The 18446-nt window shown below is 52.9% G+C and overlaps 1 protein-coding gene and 1 non-coding gene across 2 annotated transcripts in view; one reads left to right on the top strand and one right to left on the bottom strand.

Annotated features, from left to right (window-relative positions):
- Positions 1 to 14: 14 nt before the first annotated feature.
- On the bottom strand, positions 15 to 87 carry TRNAK-CUU (transfer RNA lysine (anticodon CUU)). Its single transcript has one exon. It is a non-coding gene; the product is annotated as a tRNA-Lys (tRNA).
- Positions 88 to 2770: 2683 nt separating this feature from the next.
- The window catches only part of ADAMTS7 (ADAM metallopeptidase with thrombospondin type 1 motif 7), a 42637-nt gene continuing 26961 nt past the window's right edge, over positions 2771 to 18446 (top strand). The window contains exons 1-10 of the mRNA XM_068695330.1: positions 2771 to 3252; positions 5566 to 5737; positions 8951 to 9147; positions 10470 to 10553; positions 11320 to 11444; positions 12558 to 12707; positions 13776 to 13919; positions 17038 to 17182; positions 17346 to 17438; positions 17908 to 18053. Coding sequence (XP_068551431.1) covers positions 3046 to 3252; positions 5566 to 5737; positions 8951 to 9147; positions 10470 to 10553; positions 11320 to 11444; positions 12558 to 12707; positions 13776 to 13919; positions 17038 to 17182; positions 17346 to 17438; positions 17908 to 18053 — 1463 coding nt within the window. The 5' untranslated portion in view covers positions 2771 to 3045. The remainder of the gene's footprint in view (positions 3253 to 5565; positions 5738 to 8950; positions 9148 to 10469; positions 10554 to 11319; positions 11445 to 12557; positions 12708 to 13775; positions 13920 to 17037; positions 17183 to 17345; positions 17439 to 17907; positions 18054 to 18446) is intronic.

Here is an 18446-nt window from a genome sequence, read left to right as displayed (position 1 = left end):
CAAAAAAAATCACACGCCCAACGTGGGGCTCGAACCCACGACCCTGGGATTAAGAGTCCCATGCTCTACCGACTGAGCTAGCCGGGCGCTGAGGCACTGTGTGGCCTCCCCGGTACTCGGCAGCGCCGCCCCCGCTGCGGCCTCCACAGCCCCGAATGGGGCCCTCAGGGGGCGGCCGCCCCCTGCCACAGCCCCGGGGCCCGAGCCGCGGGGCAGGCGCCCACCCTCGGGGGCTGGGGCCGGAGCTGCCCGCAGCAGCTGCCCCGCGGCCTCCTGCCCTCGCTTCTGCGAGCTTAAAGCTGTGTGTGGGGGCAAACCCCTCGTACTCCAGCAGCCGCGCTCTGTTTGTACACACAGCCGAATTGTGTGTTTTTCTGTCAAAATGCTTCCTCTGATTATTCGGCCGTATCTCTGTTGTCATATTTTCACGTTATCACTTCAAAAAAAGAAAAATGTTAGCCAGGCAGACAGAAGTGGGGCAGCACTAGACGTAAACGTCTGGGAAAGCCACGCGTGGCCTGACAGCACCAGGCAGTCTTCAAACCCTCACGCTGGCTTTTTTTCTGAAGAGATAAGGAAATAAATATTTTGCAATTCCACATACGCTTCCTGTACAGACTGCGCTCGATGCAGTGTGGGGTTGGGAGGGCGGCAGAGCCACATATCCATCCCAGCGCAGGAATGTCAGTGCTGCGGGTCATTGCCCCCTTTCTGGAGATATTTAGCAAGGAGGAGGCAGAAGTGGCCGGATTCTGCTTCCCTTTGGCAAAACCACCGTGAATGCAGTAGCACGGCGCTCACTGGGCACTCAGCGGCCTTGCTGGAAGTTGCCCAGAGCCATTCTAGAGCAATTGGTTTTTAAACGGCAGGGTGCCTTCAAAATTAACCTCGTTCTTCTCTGTTGCTTATAGAAGACACAAAATGCCTGATTTGGATGAGTCAGACATTAAAATCACATCGAGTGCACATCGAGTGCACTGCAGACCTAAACTGTCAAACACTCTGACCTGGGCTTCATCCTATATCAAATACATTTTATCATGTCTTATACCTAAATTACGCTTACAAATGCAGACTTCTGAGCATGAACTGCTCCGTGTAAAAAATGTCAGAGAGCTCCCCACAACCAAACCTGGAACACCCCGTCCTCATAAACCTGACCCACAAGTAATCTTTCCAAATGTACGTATCAGAGACTAAACACTCAGTTTGGCTATTCCTTAAATATTGTAGCCTTATGGCTTAAATAGAGCTAGGTAGTGAGATCTGTGTGATCCTGAGAGAACAAGCAGGGAAAGCAATACAAATAATATGCTCAGTTAGTAACAGTCACATATTTCATGAGGAAGGGGCTATAATTGCCTGCAGTCTTCACGCCCTGCCAAGGAGTTACTTAAACAGAAAAAAAAAAAGAAAAAAGATGTAAAAAGGGAAAAACCCTGCCCTTGTAGTGTCGGTATCAGTAGAAGGGAAAATGGCAGCCCAAATAAAGCCTCAAAGAGCCGTCGTTTTTATGGGACGGGGGAGAGGTGGCAGTCTCGTGGAGGAGACTGCAGGGAGGGTGCTGCGGACCCCTGGGTGCTGGGGACACCCCCTCGCAGCGGCCGCCGGGGGCAGCCCCGGGCCGTGGCGGCCGCCGGGGGGCAGCGGCGGGGCCGGGACAGCGGCGGGGCGGCCCCGCGGGCCGGGACACGATCGTTGCCCGGCCCGGCCCGGCCCGGGGCTGCCCCCCCCCCCCCCCAGTTTTTTTCGGAGCCGAGCTCCGCCCGTCGCGGCCCCGCCGCCGGGCGCCGAGCCGCCGGTGCCGCCGCCCGCACCCATGCCGGGCCCCGGGGGCTCCTGCTGCTCGCCGCCGCGCTGGCCGCGGGCACCAAGCAGAGAGGCAGCGCCCGGGCAGCCAGGTCGGGGTGCTGGGGGGTGCTGGGGGGGTGCTGGGGGGTGCTGGGGGTGCTGGGGATGCCCGCCGGGATGTGCCACGGGGACGCGCTGGGGATGCCCGGGGGTGCGGAGCGCGGCTGCCCCCGTGCTGCCGGTGCGGGTCCCGCCGGTCCCGGGCTGCCCCCGGCTCCCCCCGGGATCCCCCGAGGTCCCCGGTCCCGGAGCGCCGCGGCCGCAGCGGTGGGGCACCCGGGGGGCTCCGGGCACGGGGAGGTGTCCTGATGCCAGGCATCTGCTGTGGGGCTCCAGCCTCTCTTTCAAAAGTGGGAGCTTTTCTTTCTTTTCTTTTCTTTTCTTTTCTTTTCTTTTCTTTTCTTTCTTTTCTTTTCTTTTCTTTTCTTTTCTTTTTCTTTTCTTTTCTTTTCTTTTCTTTTCTTTTCTTTTCTTCTTTCTTTTTCTTTTCTTCTTGTCTTGTCTTGTCTTTTTTCGTCTCCTCTCTTTGTCTCTTCTCTTCTCTTCTCTTCTCTTCTCTTCTCTTCTCTTCTCTTCTCATTCTCTTCTCTTCTCTTCTCTTCTCTTCTCTTCTCTTCATCTTTCCTTTCTTTCCTTTCCTTTCCTTTCCTTTCCTTTCTTTCCTTTCCTTTCCTTTTCCTTTCCTTTCCTTTCTTTCCTTTCCCTTTCCTTTCCTTTCCTTTCCTTTCCTTTCCTTCCTTTCCTTTCCTTTCCTTTTCTTCTTTCTCTCTCTCTTTGTTTTTTTTTTTTTCCCTGTAGTTGTTAAACAGCAGGACTGTGTGCATTGAAACCAGGACTGTCCACAGCCAGTGGAGAGGAGAGGTGGAGATGCATTGCAGGAGGGCAGAGAAGAGAGTGAACGTGTGGACAGTGCACTTAGCTTCCAGGCACTGGGAGCTGGCAGCAGCAGTGGACACAACTTACAGATCCAACAGATATTTGGGTGCCTGACCCCACTTAGGAAAGACGATTAACCCTAAAGCTAACCACGAAAACCCTTTCTTTGCAGACCCTGCTCTGTGGTCATCAAGCAGCGACATCGTTCATCCGATCAAGGTTGACGAGACTGGAGCCTTCCTGTCCTACGATTTGTCCCACCGAGTGCTTCACAGAAGGTCTCTTTCCTCCAAGAGCAAGTTTCTCACCTTCTATGAAATGCATTACAAAGGCCAACCCCTGAAATTCAACCTGAGCCTCAACAACAACCTCCTCGCGCCCGGGTTCGTCAGTGAGAGACGATACGGGGGAATCGCTGACGCCAAGATCCAGTCCCACACTTACAACTCCTGCCATATGATTGGGGAGGTTCAGAGCCGGACCCTGAAGGGCGGCCTGGCTGCACTCAGCACATGTGATGGCCTGGTAAGTACTGAGGTTCCTCACCCACAAAAAAATAGCAGAAGCTGTGAGAAATCCTTTTTTTTTTTATTGTGAAAGTAATGGCAAAAGTCCTGACAGCCGCAGAGTCAAGATCTCATTGTGTAGGTCTGATGCTGCTGTGGATGGGCTGACTGTAAATTTCCCATGGATTCCAGCAGTTTGGGAACTCTTGGGACTGTGTTTACTTGTGTTTGTGTCCAAATTCCCAAAGACAGCGATTCTCGTATCGCATCTGTCTTCCAGTATATAAATGTAGGATTACGACAAACACATCTGAAAACGAGGTTGTTCAAAGCCTGGAGCCTGGTTGTTCACAGCAGGATAGCGGCTCGTATGTAGTGAAACTCCTTTAGGTTTTGCAGATGTCAGCAGTCTTATTCAATTGTCAATATTTTCCAAGGCAGTTGTGGCGTGTTAAGAAGGGAAATTTTGCTGAAAGCCACTGTCACTAATCAGAGAGGGGTGGAGGCTCTCAGCAAGGCACGTTCACGCCGTGTCTGCAGTAGCTTGCACCTTCCTGGCACAGGTATCGGGTCCCCACGGGGTTTAACATCTCACAGAGATTTGCAGGAGCGTTGGTGCCAGTGCAGCAGCTGTGGGAGGTGTTGGTGTGCCCAGTGGTCCAGAAGTGTTGGCTCTGACACGATAGCATGGCAAGGCCATGCAACATGCTGGGCGCATCCTGGAAGGTGTCGAGGTTGTGCTTTTCCCACCAAATTTAGCAGCATCTGAGGGTGATCAGCACCCTGCACTTCACAGCTCCCTGAGCAGTCGGCTCTGGTTGTTCTGGTTGCACTCTCACCCTCAATTGGGGTTCTGCCAACGAGGGCGTGGGGTCTGGAGGAAGCCTGCCAAAGAGAGGGAGCAGAGCTTACGAAGGAGCAAGCAGCTCAGCCCGGAGCTGGGAAGCACGGTCTGAGCTCGTGGCTGTCTTTGCGTTGACTCCCTCCGTGATTTTGGGCAGCTTTTCTGCCCAAGGAGCTGGGACTGGAGGGACTTCAGGGGGATAAATGCTGCAGGAAACAGCCAGGCCTTTCATTCTGATACAGAATAGACTGATGTGTCTGGGAGGAACCCACGACCTTTCAATTCATTTTTCTGTGGATGTTTGGATGAGAGAAATCCTGGTGGCTGTAATGTGCACGGGAATAGAAGCTGTCGTAAAGCTCCCTTCAGAGTATTGCATGGACAATACACACACGTACTCGTAACATGCGAGGCTCTGGAAACGTTTGGCTTTCTGTCAGACACCAAAAACCACGGAAAACCACGCTAACAATGCGCTGTGTGTCTCACAGAATTATTTAGGAAAGTAAAGCCTGTGTCTGAGCTTCGTTACAGTGAGTTATTGCTGCTGCGGGGAGGTGCAGTGCCCCGGGCTGCAGGAGCTTGCTGTGTGGGCACGTGGCGGGGATGCGTGGGATTTCAAGATGCAGTTTGGGGCTCTGGGGTCCTGGGTGACTCCGTAACAACATCTGGCATTTGGACCAGGGTCAGGGGATTGTAATTAACCAAAGAAAGTTTTAGGGTGCCGCTTCCTGCTGTAGGAGAGGTCCCGGTGACACATCCTTTTCTCATTGCATGGGGATGCGATGCTCCTTGTCCCGACACTGACTTTCCGTGATTTGGGTCCCAGCTGAGATCAAGAGCTCCTGCGGGTTCCTCCTCCTCTTCCCCAGGGGTTTGCTGCTGCTTGTCCACAGGAAGTCTGCAACCTGAGGGTTCAGTTTACAGCAACGGGGCTTAGTGCAAAAGGCCAGAAGCAACTGACTTCATCTCCTGAGGATTTCGTTATGAAAACATCTCCACTGGTCCAGCAGTTGCTCAAAACACTGGGGCTGCACTGTCCTCAAAGCCGCACTTTGGGCTTTGTCCCTGGGCTTCGCAAAGCTTCTCCAGGAAGGTCAGGGAGAGGCGGTGTGAGCACGGAGGAGGAAGCCCAGCACACACACATTCCTGGTGTGCTCAGCTTCTGGTTCTCTGGAGAAGGCACTGCTCTGCCTCTGCAGCCCTGCAGCCCCTCAACTCCTCAGCGCAGCCACCATTCAGCTCAGCACCCCCTGCACCTTGTGGCTGGGATCTCTTTAGCTTCCCGTTCCCTTAGTGATCAGTCCCCGCTTGCCTGTTCTCTTTGGTCTGGCATTTTAGAGCTCACAATATCCACAAAACTATTTCCAGAGGGGACCTGCTTTCTCCCTGGCATATTTTGCAAACCTCTCCCGTTCCCAGGTTCTTTGGTGTGTGTGTGCTCAATGCGGGTGGCTTCACGGTGACATCTCTGTCTCTCCCCGCTAGAAAGGCGTGTTTCGGCTCATGAACGAGGACTATTTCATCGAACCAGTGGCCGCCAGCATTCCCGAGGACAGCGTGGCACAGCCCCACAGGATATACAAACGCCACGCTCCTGAGCACCGGGGAGAGCAAGGCAAGAGGCAGGCGGTGGCGCAGGCAGCCTGCGGCGTGCAAGGTATGGTCTCCTTTCTCTTGCCTCTCACCATGGGCCTGTGGCAGGGTCCTGGGATTCACAATTTGAGTTCTGCAGTTTTGAAGTGCATGGTGACAAGACCCCTGGTCCCCTAAGGTGCCTCAGCAGACACGCTTATCTTAAAACCCAGCGTTAAGCTCCTGAGATAAGCTCCCAGTAGCCAGCTTTTAGCTATAAAGGACACCTGTCTGGCCAGCAAGGAACCCCTTTTGTGTCTCAGAGCACTGAGGGACAACTGCCCCGTGTGCGCGAGGGGATGTGCCCTGGGTTTTGTGGTGGTTTCTGGGGGCGGGGGGCAGCACGGGGCTGCTCATCTGGGGTCTGTCCGAGCAGGGGGCTCCTCGCTGTAGGACGGCCAAGTTTCCAAAAGCGTGGGCACACAGCAATTCCCACGAGCGTTTTTCTTGTGGGAAGGCTGACCACCGCTTCAAAACGCGAGTCAGGAAAATTTGCTTGCTTAGCAGCAGGCAGAGATTTTGTGGCATTTATGACTGCAGCCCACAGGTCACAGGAATTATTGCAGGTTTTTTTTCTCCTGCCAATTTTCCTGTGTTTGCTTATGTTTCTCACATACATGACTCCAGTGCATGCTGAACCTCAGGCCTCTCGCTCTCGTCCTTTTCTTCCGGCCCTGCTGCAAGCGCCCTGTGATGTGGAGGCAGTGTTTGTTTTCGTTTACATGCAAGCATCAGGTTTTGACCTTTCAGAGTAAAACTTGGCTCCCATGAGCTGAATTCCAGAACTCCCATTTAGTCCAGTGATCCAGGTTGTCTCCTTGATCCTTCTTCCCTGCGATGCAGATTAAACTCTTGTTTGGAGCACCTTGCTTGCAGGAGTGTCTAGGAACTAACCTGATTTCCACAAGAGCAGCTGCCCCTCCTGCTTTTTGGTGGGGTCGAAACCCAGCATTTTTCCTCAGTGGCCCCATCTGCGGGGCTGTCCCCACTAAACAGGTCCTGGGAAAGGCAGGAGGTGGTGGCTCAGATGGGCAGCGCTGTCACCTGAGAGCAGGTCCAGGAGGGCCTGCAGCCTGTGCTGCTGGCAGGGCTTTGGCTTCTGCTGGAGCAGAGCTCAGAGGCTCCATGGCACAAGCACAGGAGCACAGGCTGGGGCTGTGGTCTCAGGGCTAGTCATAAATTGGTTGCCGCTGTGAAGAGGAGCAATCAGTGCCTCGGGCAGCCCGACTGCTGGAGCGCAACCCCACGTCCCCGGGGGCTGGTCCAGCTGTGCTGGGGTCTGTGTTGCCCTTGTGATTTTGGGGCTGTTTTAACTCAGCTGAGATAGATGGAAGTTGGCTGCCTGCCTGCAGCAAAATCGTGTCATGGGGAGGTGTTTGCCTTAGGTACACATCCTGGAGGTGGGAGAGGCAGCAAGGGTACGTTCCTAGCCAGCAGTGCAGAGCAGGGTTTAAACGTGAGGGCACTCCCTCGCCTGGGAAGCTGGGCAGCATCCCCATGCCTCAGCACTGCCTGCCCAGGAGCCTGGCCTCCCAGCGAGCTGCCAGCTCTGGCCAAGGAGCCTCTGCAGCTCTCAGTGCAAAGCTGCTGGAAAGCCTGGGTGCCTTACTGGTCTGGGTCTTGGAAGCTGCATCCTCCAGACAATGCATGGTGATGTGCTTATTTCCTAGAGCTCTCTGCTTCCAGAAACCTTGCTTTATTCTATAATCAGGTTGTCTTTAGGCATTCTTCTGGTAATCTAAATGAATACGGGGATAATAGAATGGCTCCTTCTGGACTTTGAAGCCTCTAAAATCCATTTGTAAAGGGATTTCGCTGGTTGTAATATGGCCAGTGTGCAGCACACCTGGATCTCTTCTGGAACACAGACCAGCAACGTGGCCGTGATGTATGTGCCCTGGAAAGGGAACTGAAAGTCTGCAGGATTCGTATAAATTCAAGTCTTTTATTTTGTACTGACGTCTTGCTGGCTTTCTTTGCAAAACACCGCGCTGCCAGATGGTGTTAGGCTGACCTGGTATTCAGCTTCTGTCAGTCCCCTGTGCTGCATAGTGTGAGCCTCTGTGTGCAGCTGGGCAGGCGTGTGAACGGGATCTCCCGGGGAAATGCCACTGCAACCCTCCTTGGTAGCCAGGGAGCCGCCAGCAATGAGCTTGCTGAAGTCCCTCCACGTCCCGCATGGAAGCTCAGCAGCAAAGGACGCAATGAAAACAAGCTCCAAGGAAGGCGTTGTGATTAAACTGTCACAGTGGTATCAGCAATTCATCAAATTATCCAGATACTTGGGATTTTTCAGTCTGGGGGATAAAACACTCTTTCACAGCTCAAGTACAGTATAGTCCATAAAATGTGAAAGTCCATTGTTAACAAAGTGAGGCAGAGCCCTTAGAAACTGGTCATAAAAGCAATTCCCACTGTGTGCAGTGTGGTTTGTAAAGCCTTTACCCAGCTTGGGGCTGACCCTGACCTTGATCTTGGAGCAGCGGCACAGGAAAAGTCTCGGCTTGAGAATTCCCAGTTGCTGGTGTGCCTTAGGAGCAGCAAAGCTCTCCTCTGGCGTCGTGTGTCTTTTCAGCCTGATGAATGTCCCTGTTGTTTCTCCAGGGACAAGCAGCACAGGAACCCAAGGTTCTGTCTCCATGTGGCCAAGGAAATCTCTGTGCACCCTGCGGGTATTTCGGTCTTGCCTAGGACAGGGATGATCTTTGGGATTTGGCTCAAGACATCAGTCCAGCTTCAAGGACACAGGGTTTATCCTTTTTGCTCTTTCCCAGCAAAATAGAAATGTAGGATTATACTCCTACTGAGCCACTGGTGTTTCTCAGCAGTGCATGCTCAAGCATCTCTCCATGGTTGCCTGTATTCATGTGTCAACACAAACCATAAGTGCTGCTCTGCTCTGGAGGCTGCGTGTTAGTCACAATAATTCAAACTCTGTTTCAAAGAATTTACTTCAAATGCCTTTTTTCCTCTTCTTTTTTTTTTTTTTTTCCTGTCATGCTAATGCTGCTGTGCAACACAGTGAGATCGGAGTCTGCAACTCCCAGTGATTTTTTGGAGCATACACCACAGCAAAATTGAGAGGAGGTTCTGGGTTCTGAGTGTGGGGCTTCCTTGTCAACACCAGAGAGTTCTCTCCTTTATTTCAAAAAACGGGGGGCTTGATGATATTTTACCAATGCTGCTGGCATTTAAAAATAATTTTTAAAATGTTTCTTTTCCTACTTAATTTCCTCAGAATCTCGGGAAAATCTGGAGAGGTCTGAGAAGCGGCGGGAGAGATGGGAACAGAAACAACACAGGAAGAGAAGAATAAAGCAGCGCTCCATCAGCAAGGAGAAGTGGGTGGAAACGCTGGTGGTGGCAGACACCAAGATGATAGAATACCACGGGAGTGAGAACATCGAGAAGTACGTGCTGACCGTGATGAACATGGTGAGTCCTGGTCTGCTGAACCGCAGAGCTGCCAGGTCCCTGGAGATGCAGCTATGAGACAGAAGGGCCACTGGGCTTGCCAGGGCTCAGCCCTAGTGGGACCTCAGCAAATCTCTCAGCAAACAGCCCGATCCCGCCTGCACGTGGGCTTTTCTGCACTGCTTGGTGCTCCATCTGCCTCTGGAGGATAAGGAAACCTCCTCGCAGGAGGAAAGACCCACGGGGACGTGGGATCTTTGGCTCAGGCTCCCTTGAACTCAGCACTGGCAGTGCCAATGAAAGGCACCCATGAAGGGAGTGCTGCAGGCAGCTGCTGTGTTCCTCACCTCATCCCCAAATTCTGCGGAGCCGGTGCCAGCAGAGAGCTGTGAGTGGCTTTCCTGGTAAAGCGCCCCTGAGGACAGCCAAGGGAAGGAGCTGAGCCCAGAACCAGACTGTAGCTGAGCTGTTTTTGCTGGCACCAAACCACAGGAGCATTAAATGTGAAACCTGTAGTCAGGCTTTAAAAGCTAATTGTGATAATTTCATTGAAATTCCTCAACAGCTCATGCTGCTGCTTGAACTCAAGCTTCTCTGGAGACATCCACTCATAACTGGATGGTCTGGTGTGCTAACGAACTAATCCTGCACAGCCGGGGTGCCACTGTTAGTTTTGCCTGGAGTCACAAAATCAGCCTGGCTGAGGTGGGAAGGGAGCTCTGGAGGTCACCTCGTCCAGCCCCCTGCCCACGCCAGGCCACCTTGAGCAGGCTGCCCAGGGCCATGTCCAGAGACAAAACATGAACGTGGTGGGCTTAAAAATCCAGGAGGTTTCCCTAACGCCGTCAGAAATGCAGATAATTCAGCGTGAGCTGGTACAGTCTGTTTGCTCTCCTGCTGCTGTGGTAACAGCCATGTGCATTTCAGAAGAGGGCTTGGTTGTTGGCCAAAAAAGAGGGTGGGACTGCGTAGAGGACCTCAAGGTAAGATCCCTGGGTTTCTCCCACTTGGTGGAAGGCACTGCAAGAGCACAGGGATCCGAGATGTTAAACATGTCTGTTAGGGAGTGAAAGAAGTGGTTCCCCAGGCATTTCTGGTTGAGTTTCAGTGTGCTACACAGACTGCAGCAGTTTCCAACGGATGTCATCACACCAGGACTGCTTTAGGCCAGGTCTGCATCTGGTCTTGTCTTTTGTTTTGGGGAATTACCCGAGATGTTGTCAACAACCTTCAGTAGCTTCCCTTTCAGCTCATGTTGCCTTGCAGATGTATTTACCAGCAGAACTGTCCCAGGGCAAGGTCTTTCTGTGGAGCTTTATGTGTTTGGCCTTTGTGTTTTGCAGGTGGCAGGGCTGTTCCACCATGCCAGCATCGGGAACCCTATCAACATCGCCATAGTGCGACTCATCCTGCTGGAGACCGAAGAGGTAAGACGAAAACAAAGTGACTCACATTTCCATCCTGGCAGCCAGACTGGGATACACAAAGAGCTGGCCTTGAAAGCCTCTAAGGTCAATCTTGCGCTGTTTGCCTGGATGAATTTGTGTAAGATTCATGCAGATTCCCATGCCTCACTTCCTTGTCTCCTGCAAGGCCTGCAGCCGTGGTAAAGTTAGGAGGATTGCGTGGTGAGAGGAGCTGTGGAGGCTAATTCTTATAATAATTTCTAACTCAGCCACTTACTGTGTGCCAGTATCTTCCCTCCCATCCTGTGACCCGTGGGACATTACCTGATGCCACTGGTGCTGTTTGCTCACAGCAGCATCCCTCCAAACCTGGAGCAGTGGGGTCCCCAGAGCTCGCCGTGTCCCCGAGGAGCGTCCCGCCGGCGGTTGTTTGTGCTCCCCAGCTGCAGCGGCTGCTCGCAGGGAGCCTGACGCCTCTCGGGCTGGCTGCCCAGCTGCATCCTTGTCTAAAGCACATCAGCCAGGATGGAATATTTTCCTGCAGTGTTACTTAACCCCCGGTGTTGGGTGACTTCATGTTTCGGTTGAATCACAGAGGAAAAGAAAGTGGAAAAGGGCTGGATTCCCACCCAACCTGTATCTTATAAAATAGAAGCTATTCCCTCTATATGGCAGTTACTCCTGATCTCGCTCTGATGTGTCAGAGGTCAGACCCCTTACCACTGCATCCTGAAAAACAAACAGGTCTGTCAGCAGTATGACAGCAGACTTTTAATTGTTTTGACAGGAGGATCTGAAAATCTCCCACCATGCAGACAACACCTTGAAAAGCTTTTGCAAGTGGCAGAAGAGCATCAACGTGAAAGGAGATTCCCATCCCTTACATCACGATGTTGCAGTCCTGCTCACAAGGTATTGTGCCTGTGGGCTAATTTTATGCTTCAGGGGCTACTCTGCCAGCTGGAAATTCCTCCAGGGGCTACAGGCAGGTGGGACACAGGCAGCCAGGGGCACATCTCAGTGGCAGCTGAGACACCCCGTGTAAAATCTCATTCTCTGTACCTGAGCCCTGTCTGGATGCCTGCACATACAGTACAACATAAAACAAGAAACCTGAAGGTGACCTGACCCTGATGGCAGGAACTGGTCTCAAACCTCAGGTTTAAACCTGGAGACAGCTCCCAGTTGAGTAGAAGCTGGGGTTTCCAATCCAGGTTTTCACCATAGCCCTATTGGCAAGCACCAGGGTGGGTGGATCCTTGCAGCAGATGTACACAGGGATTAGCTCTCCTTTTTCCCTTGCAGATGAATGCAGGGATTTGCAAAGGAGCCTCAGAGCAGGCCCCTAACCTCCCATGAAGCTGGGTGGAATTCATGCCTCTGGCCAAGTTTATGTACCTTGCAGTCAAAATGGAGTTTGATGGTTTCAGGCTGCAGCAGCTTGGATGTTGGCAGTATCGTGGTTGTTTGTGCAGTGATTCACAACCCACAACAGAATTATCTTCTTTAGGAGATTTCCTTTGTAGCAGAAATAAGGCACTTAAGGCCGTGCACTTCGATGGAGCTGTTCATCCTGGGTGGCTGGAGGTCCCCTGCCCTGGACCACAGCACCCCTGGGATGTACTTCCCCAAGAAATGTAGTGATTGCTTAATTATTCCCAGCATCAGCTTTATTTATACAATGGAATAAACGTAGCCAGCCTGGCTTGCAGTTCACATTAATCAGTCTTTCTAATAAGCTGGGGATACCGAGAGAGTAAAGGGGAAAGGAAAGGCCATAAATCTTTCTGCTGCAGAAAGACGTTTGGATGTCTCCATTCCTGCTTCTGTTTGGCCAGCATCTGCTGGGCTCAGGCACATCCCCTTAGACCAGGCTGGGGAGGCAGCGGGGGCTTGCTCCTGGGTGGCTGCCTTGGGCTGGCTCTGCACACACAGAGCCCTGCCTGCACTCGCTCTCGTGTTGTCCTTTGATTCCTGATGTCTTCATCCCCTCTTTGCTGTGTGTTGTTGTTTCCAATCACCAAGGAAGGACATCTGCGCAGCGATGAACAGACCCTGCGAGACCCTGGGTCTGTCCCACGTGGCGGGGATGTGCCAGCCCCACAGGAGCTGCAACATCAATGAGGACACGGGGCTGCCCCTGGCCTTCACCGTGGCCCATGAGCTAGGACACAGGTACCCCCCTTTCCTTCTTCTCCTTTCTGTCCTCTGTCCTCTGCATGGTTTAGTCAGGACTTGACAAGGGACAAGTAGAAGTTGGAAGGATGTTGCCAAGCAATTGCCTCAATCCAGGGGAATTTACCCTGGGAACTGCATTCCAGAGTTAAGTTTTTGGTTGTCCCAGGTTCAATGAAAGTCATGTCCAAGAAAACACAGACAAATTACACATGTAAGTTCTCCTGTGTTGCTGATGCTACAGGTTGTGGAGAAGAGGGTTGCTCATTACAAAGTTTTAAAGTAGAATCCATGTGTATAGCATCAGTGACAGAATTATGTTTGTCCTGATTTCAGTTAAACTTGGGAAGGTCATTTGAACATCATAGTCCATAACAGATATAGTTGTACAGTAAGTCTGTAACCAGTAAGTTTAATTAAAATGACTTGGTTTAATATTCTCATTACTTTTTTCTTGTCTGAGTTGACAGTAAGAAAGCTAAAGTAAAAATCTTGTGTAAAATACGTACATTGGGAAAAGTTCCATGTAATAATTATACATCATATTAAATTTTGGATTTAATATAGATCTGTTCAGCTAAATGCTTGCTTTGCATGCTCTCTGCATGAAGCACAGTCCGTTGGCTTTGTCACTTCAAAACAGCAAAAATATCCCTGGTTTACTCCAGTGCAAGGCCACACAAGCTCCTGGGGCTGTTCCCCTTGCTCGCAGTGTCACAGGACACAGGGGCTGGGCACAGCTCTGAGCACAGCCAAGTTTCCCCAGCTTACCAAGCAGCCTCCTGCTTGCCACTGCTGGCCACAGCAGCTCATCCAGGGCATGCTCTTGGCATCCTCTTAATAAAATCCCACTGAAGCCTGTCCCCTACCACATGGGACAAAGCTTGTGGGTATCTCTGGTCCCATTTCCCAAATAGCCAAGCGCTCTACTCCCTGTTCATTAGCGATTCCCCACGAAGCTGTGAATGTTTTTAATGTCTGGTGTAGCGTCTCGGAAAGCAGAGAAGCTGCATGGTTGTAGCGGGCATGCAGCTCACCTCTCCTTTGTGGGACTGTGCTCTTACACAGTTTTGGGATTCAGCATGATGGAAGCAGCAATGACTGTGAGCCAGTTGGGAAAAGACCTTTCATCATGTCTCCACAGCTCCTGTATGACACGTCCCCACTCACCTGGTCCCGCTGCAGCCGGGAGTACATCACACGATTCCTCGAGTAAGTCCTCGCTTCCTCTTCTCTTCCCTTTGTGTCTGTACTCGGGGCCGAGCTGGCTGCCACAGCTTGGGGCTGGGTTGGGCTTTGGGGTCTGCAAAAGACTTTCTGGTCTCAGAAGTCAACCCCAGGGCACTGAGGGGGATTTCTAACTTGCTCGGTTGCCTTGGTCCTTGCTGGGAAGGATGAGTATTTGAATGCAAAGGCAACAGAGCGTTTGTGCAGCAGCACAGTGGTTGTTGCTTGAACAAATACAGCTAGAGCACTTTTCTTCATTGACTTAGCTGTTGGGATTCCCAAAGCATGGTTGCCCCAGCAGCAAAATTCTGGCTCTGGCTCTGCTCCTCTGAGCTCCAGTGTCAGCGACGGGTCGCTTGCACCAGCCTAACAGAGGGGTGGCCGTCTGGAAGCACGTAGGCACATCCAAGCTGCCGAGCAGAAGGAGGAGTTTCCCATAGCACTTGGGGTTTGTAGCACTCGGAGCACCCCAGAGAGCCTGATCTTGCTTTCTGCTTGTCCCAGGAGCGAGGCTGTGCATGGGGTGAATGCGTGATGGCAGCAGGCACCACGTGAGGAGATGAGACCAGGCCAGATTCTTTGCTGCATTTGTTTATTTTTAGTGCCCTGTGGCTGATTTTGCAGTCTGTTGTTATTAAATTCTTAGGAACGTGGCCCAAGTTTTACATTTGTCAGCCAGGGTCTTGCACTGGAGGGACATTTTTCTTCCTTGTCACGGGAAGGTTAGAAAACAGCCAGAGCATCTGCCAGAAGCAGCGGCCGAGCAGCTCTGGCTGGGGCTGCTGTGCTCACAAGGGGCTGCGAGCTGCATGGTAGGAAGGCTGCCTGGTGCTGAGCTCCCATTTCCAAATCCCAGCCAATGGCCTGAGGTAGGGTGAATTATTGTTGATTTTTGGCTTTCAGTGGAATGGGGCTTTCTCGCATCTACAGAGTTCTTGGCCCTTTGTCTTTAACCTTCGCTTTTAGATGAAGCATTTCCTGCTGGCAATAACCTTGGGTTGCCGTTAGCTGCGGCAGGGAAGAAGCAGACCATCTGTCTGCTTGTCCAGTGGAGTTTTGGTCTCTTTGCTCCCCTCCCAGAAGGGGCAGCTCTTCCTCCAAGAGTGGAGCAGAGTTCAGCAGGCGTCTCTCCGCGGCTGTGACATCCCCGAGGCAAAGGAGAGGCCTGCTGCGAGCGCAGACATGAGCTCGTTTTAATACAGTGTTGGCAGGAGAATGGGCAGGAGTGAGCCAAAAAATGAGACCCTGCTGACCTGGGGTTGCTAGATGTGCTTGGAACAGACCTCGCGTTGGGAAAAAAAGTCCTCTCAGATGATGGTGATTGTTTTACAGAAGAGGGTGAGCACAGCTGAGCAGTTAACGTTGGAAAATGGTTCATGCCTTCGATGGCAGCACAGCCCCGCTGCTGCTGCGAGTCGGGCAGGGGGCTCTGCGACCCTCTGTGAGCATTCGATGGCATGGAGAAGGCTCCCCTTGTCTCACAGCAGCTGACTGCCGTGTCTCCCTTCAGTCTTTCCTTCTCTGGACCAGACAACCAGGTTTTCAACCTCCTCTTGCAGTGCTGAAGGTCTCTGTCCAGCCTCCTCCCGTGGTTCTCCTCCTGGCTGACCCACGCCGTGGCTGCAGCACCCTGCATGCAGCGAGCACCCAGCCCTTCCTGCAGCACTGCTCCTCTCCGGCCATTCCAGCTCCCCTGTTTGTGCAGCTGATTCTTCCCAAGTTTAAATCCTTGCCTTTGTTTTTATTGAATTCAGTCCTGTCTTCTTGGGCCTTTCTTTGACTTCTCCAAGAGCTTTCGGAATTTTAATCCCGCTTGCAAATGTATTTGCAGATCCTCCCAGCCTCCTTGCATATGGGGATTTAATCACCATGCCATCTATCCTATCATCTAGCTCATTAATGAACAGGCTGAAGGAGGCAGATGCAGTGCAGAGCCCTGTGATTTTTCACTGCAGTGTGGGTTACTGTCGATCCCTTCAAAGCCAGATTAAAACTCATGCCAATTTTTGCTGGCTCAGTAAAGTTTTTTGGCCAAAGGTGGAGGCCAGCTGAAGGCACCGTAGGATAATTGTAAAATATTTAATGAAGAAATAGATTTTGTTCATACCTCTGGGCAGTCAACAAGGAATCTAAACCACTCCCCACGCTGGGGCTGCGGAGCTCTCCTGTAAGCTGAGGTGATGTTGGGCTGCTCCCAGCCAAGCGAGGGGCTCGCAGGTGCCTGGGGGGGACCCCGCAGGTGCAGGAGGGGAGAGGGGCAGCGGGTGCCTGCTGTGCCGGGTGTCACCCTGCCAGCACCCCACAAAGTGGGTGCTCACCGTGGCTCCCGACCTCCTGCCAGCCCCGCTCCCTGCTGCTGCCGAGCTGGGCCGTGTCGGCAGCTTGGGTTAGAAAGGAATCCTGGTTCACGTTAATTTAGACCTGTTTCCAATCACAACCAGCTGAAGTAATCTAATCTGCTCCGAAACCCACGCTGGAGACTTTGCGTTGCTGGAAACAAGCTTGTTTAAATCAACACTGTAAGCTAAACTAGTGACAATTTCTTGTGTGTTTGGGAAGTATCATAGCAAAACCACTCGCGGCGGAGCAAGGCGGCCAGGAACAGCCTCTCAGGCTCCCAGGCAGCCTGGCAGGGGGCCACAAGCTGCCTTGGCAATGCTTTGGGCTCCGTTTTAATATCTCTTTTCTAAAAACATGCTGTCCAGCACAGGCTGAGCACTGTTTGTAGCGGCAGATATGAGGGTGAGTGAGTTTTGCTGCTGACAATCCACTTTATTTTTATTACCGGGGCATTGACACTAGAGCCAGAGCATCCGTAGGGACGTTTCGGGAGCCAGCCTGGTGTATGAACGCGAGGACAACATCTGCTTCTCTGCAGTGCAATGTTTGCTCAGCGAAACCCTTCACCTTGAGTGGTGAAACTGAGGCCCAGGCCCCCCCCGGCTGAGGACTTTGCTAATGAGCTAGTTGCAAATCTAAGGAGCAGGGAGTTATTCCCAGGCAAAGCTTTCCAACAGGGAGCAGCAGGACATGCTGGGGGGGCAGTGGGTGTCTCAGGACTGCAGGGGCAGGCAGTGACGCTGCTCTGCTGTCTCTCTTTCAGCCGGGGCTGGGGGCTGTGCCTGGATGACCCCCCTGCCCGGGAGGTGCTGGATTTCCCCCTGGTGCCCCCGGGCGTCCTCTACGACGTGGGCCATCAGTGTCGCCTGCAGTACGGTGCCTACTCCACCTTCTGTGATGACATGGACGTAAGCTGTGGTCTCTCCCAATGTCTCACGAACTCGGGCAGCTCCAGGGGGGGTTTTGGTGGCGGGGGCTTTGCACGGGGCGACCCTCTCCCTGTGAGTTCAATCTGTACCAGTGAGCTGGTCCGTGCAGTAACCACGTCCTGTGCAAATGTGCTTTCTGCAGAGCGTCTGCAACACGCTGTGGTGCACGGTGGGGACCACGTGCCATTCCAAGCTGGACGCTGCCGTTGATGGCACAGCGTGCGGGGAGAACAAGGTGAGTGGGAGCATTCCCATCCAGAGATGGAGAGCCTCCTTGTCCTGTGTGCAGGGCAGGCTCTTTGCCAGAAAAGTGTAAAACCTGGAGTTTTGCAGACTGCAGTGCATGGGGAGGGGCTCACCTTGCTGCCCTCACTCTGGGGGGCACACTGGCATTGCCCAGTGGAGGGGCTGGCAACCTGCAGGGATGTGGTGGGTACCCAAAGGCCCTGCTGTGCCATCAACCCCATCATCAGGGGCTTCTTGACCATGGTAGCATAATGCTGTGAAGTTACAAAAATCCAGCACGTGCCTCTGCTCAGCACATTAAGGGTCAGTGCTGGGGATCTGTTGCCTCATTTGAATCTTCAGACAGCCTGCCATCCCTGAATTTCCCATAGCACAGAGGGGAAACTGGGCTCTCCAACTCAAGGTCCAACTGCACATCATTTACCTGGGCTCTCTTCTCCTGCACTGTCCCTTTGCAGTGGTGCTTCAACGGCGAGTGCGTGCCAGTGGGTTACCGTCCCGATGCCATCGACGGCAGCTGGGGGCCCTGGAGCTCGTGGGCTGCCTGCTCGCGGAGCTGCGGCGCGGGCGTGCAGAGCGCCGAGAGGCAGTGCAGCAGCCCCACGTAAGTGAGCACGGGCTCCTCCGTGCAGAAAAGGAGCCCAACACTTCTGACGGGCTCATAAAGCTGGAGCTGTCACCTGCCCGACCTGGTCCTAGCCAGGTCTGCACTGCACAGCAGAGGAGGGGTGCCAGGATGTGGTTATCGTCCTGAACAAAGTGCTTCTGAAACACCATGGGCGATTCATTTCCCGGGGCTATCCGTCCGTCTGGGCAGCAGAAGCCCCTGGAGGGGCAGAGCTGGCTCCGTCTGCTCTCACACACAGCAGCTCCTGCCCTGTGCACGCAGAGCGTGCTGGAATGTGATTCCAACAAAGAGCACAGGCTCGATGCCTGTAGATGTAAAACATATCCGGCGTCTTTTTAAAAGAAAGCCAGGCGTTCTCTCATCGTGATT

This window comes from Anas acuta, chromosome 12 (genome assembly GCF_963932015.1).
Source record: "Anas acuta chromosome 12, bAnaAcu1.1, whole genome shotgun sequence".
Taxonomy (NCBI): Eukaryota; Metazoa; Chordata; class Aves; order Anseriformes; family Anatidae; genus Anas; species Anas acuta.
This window is presented reverse-complemented; position numbering and strand designations above follow the sequence as displayed.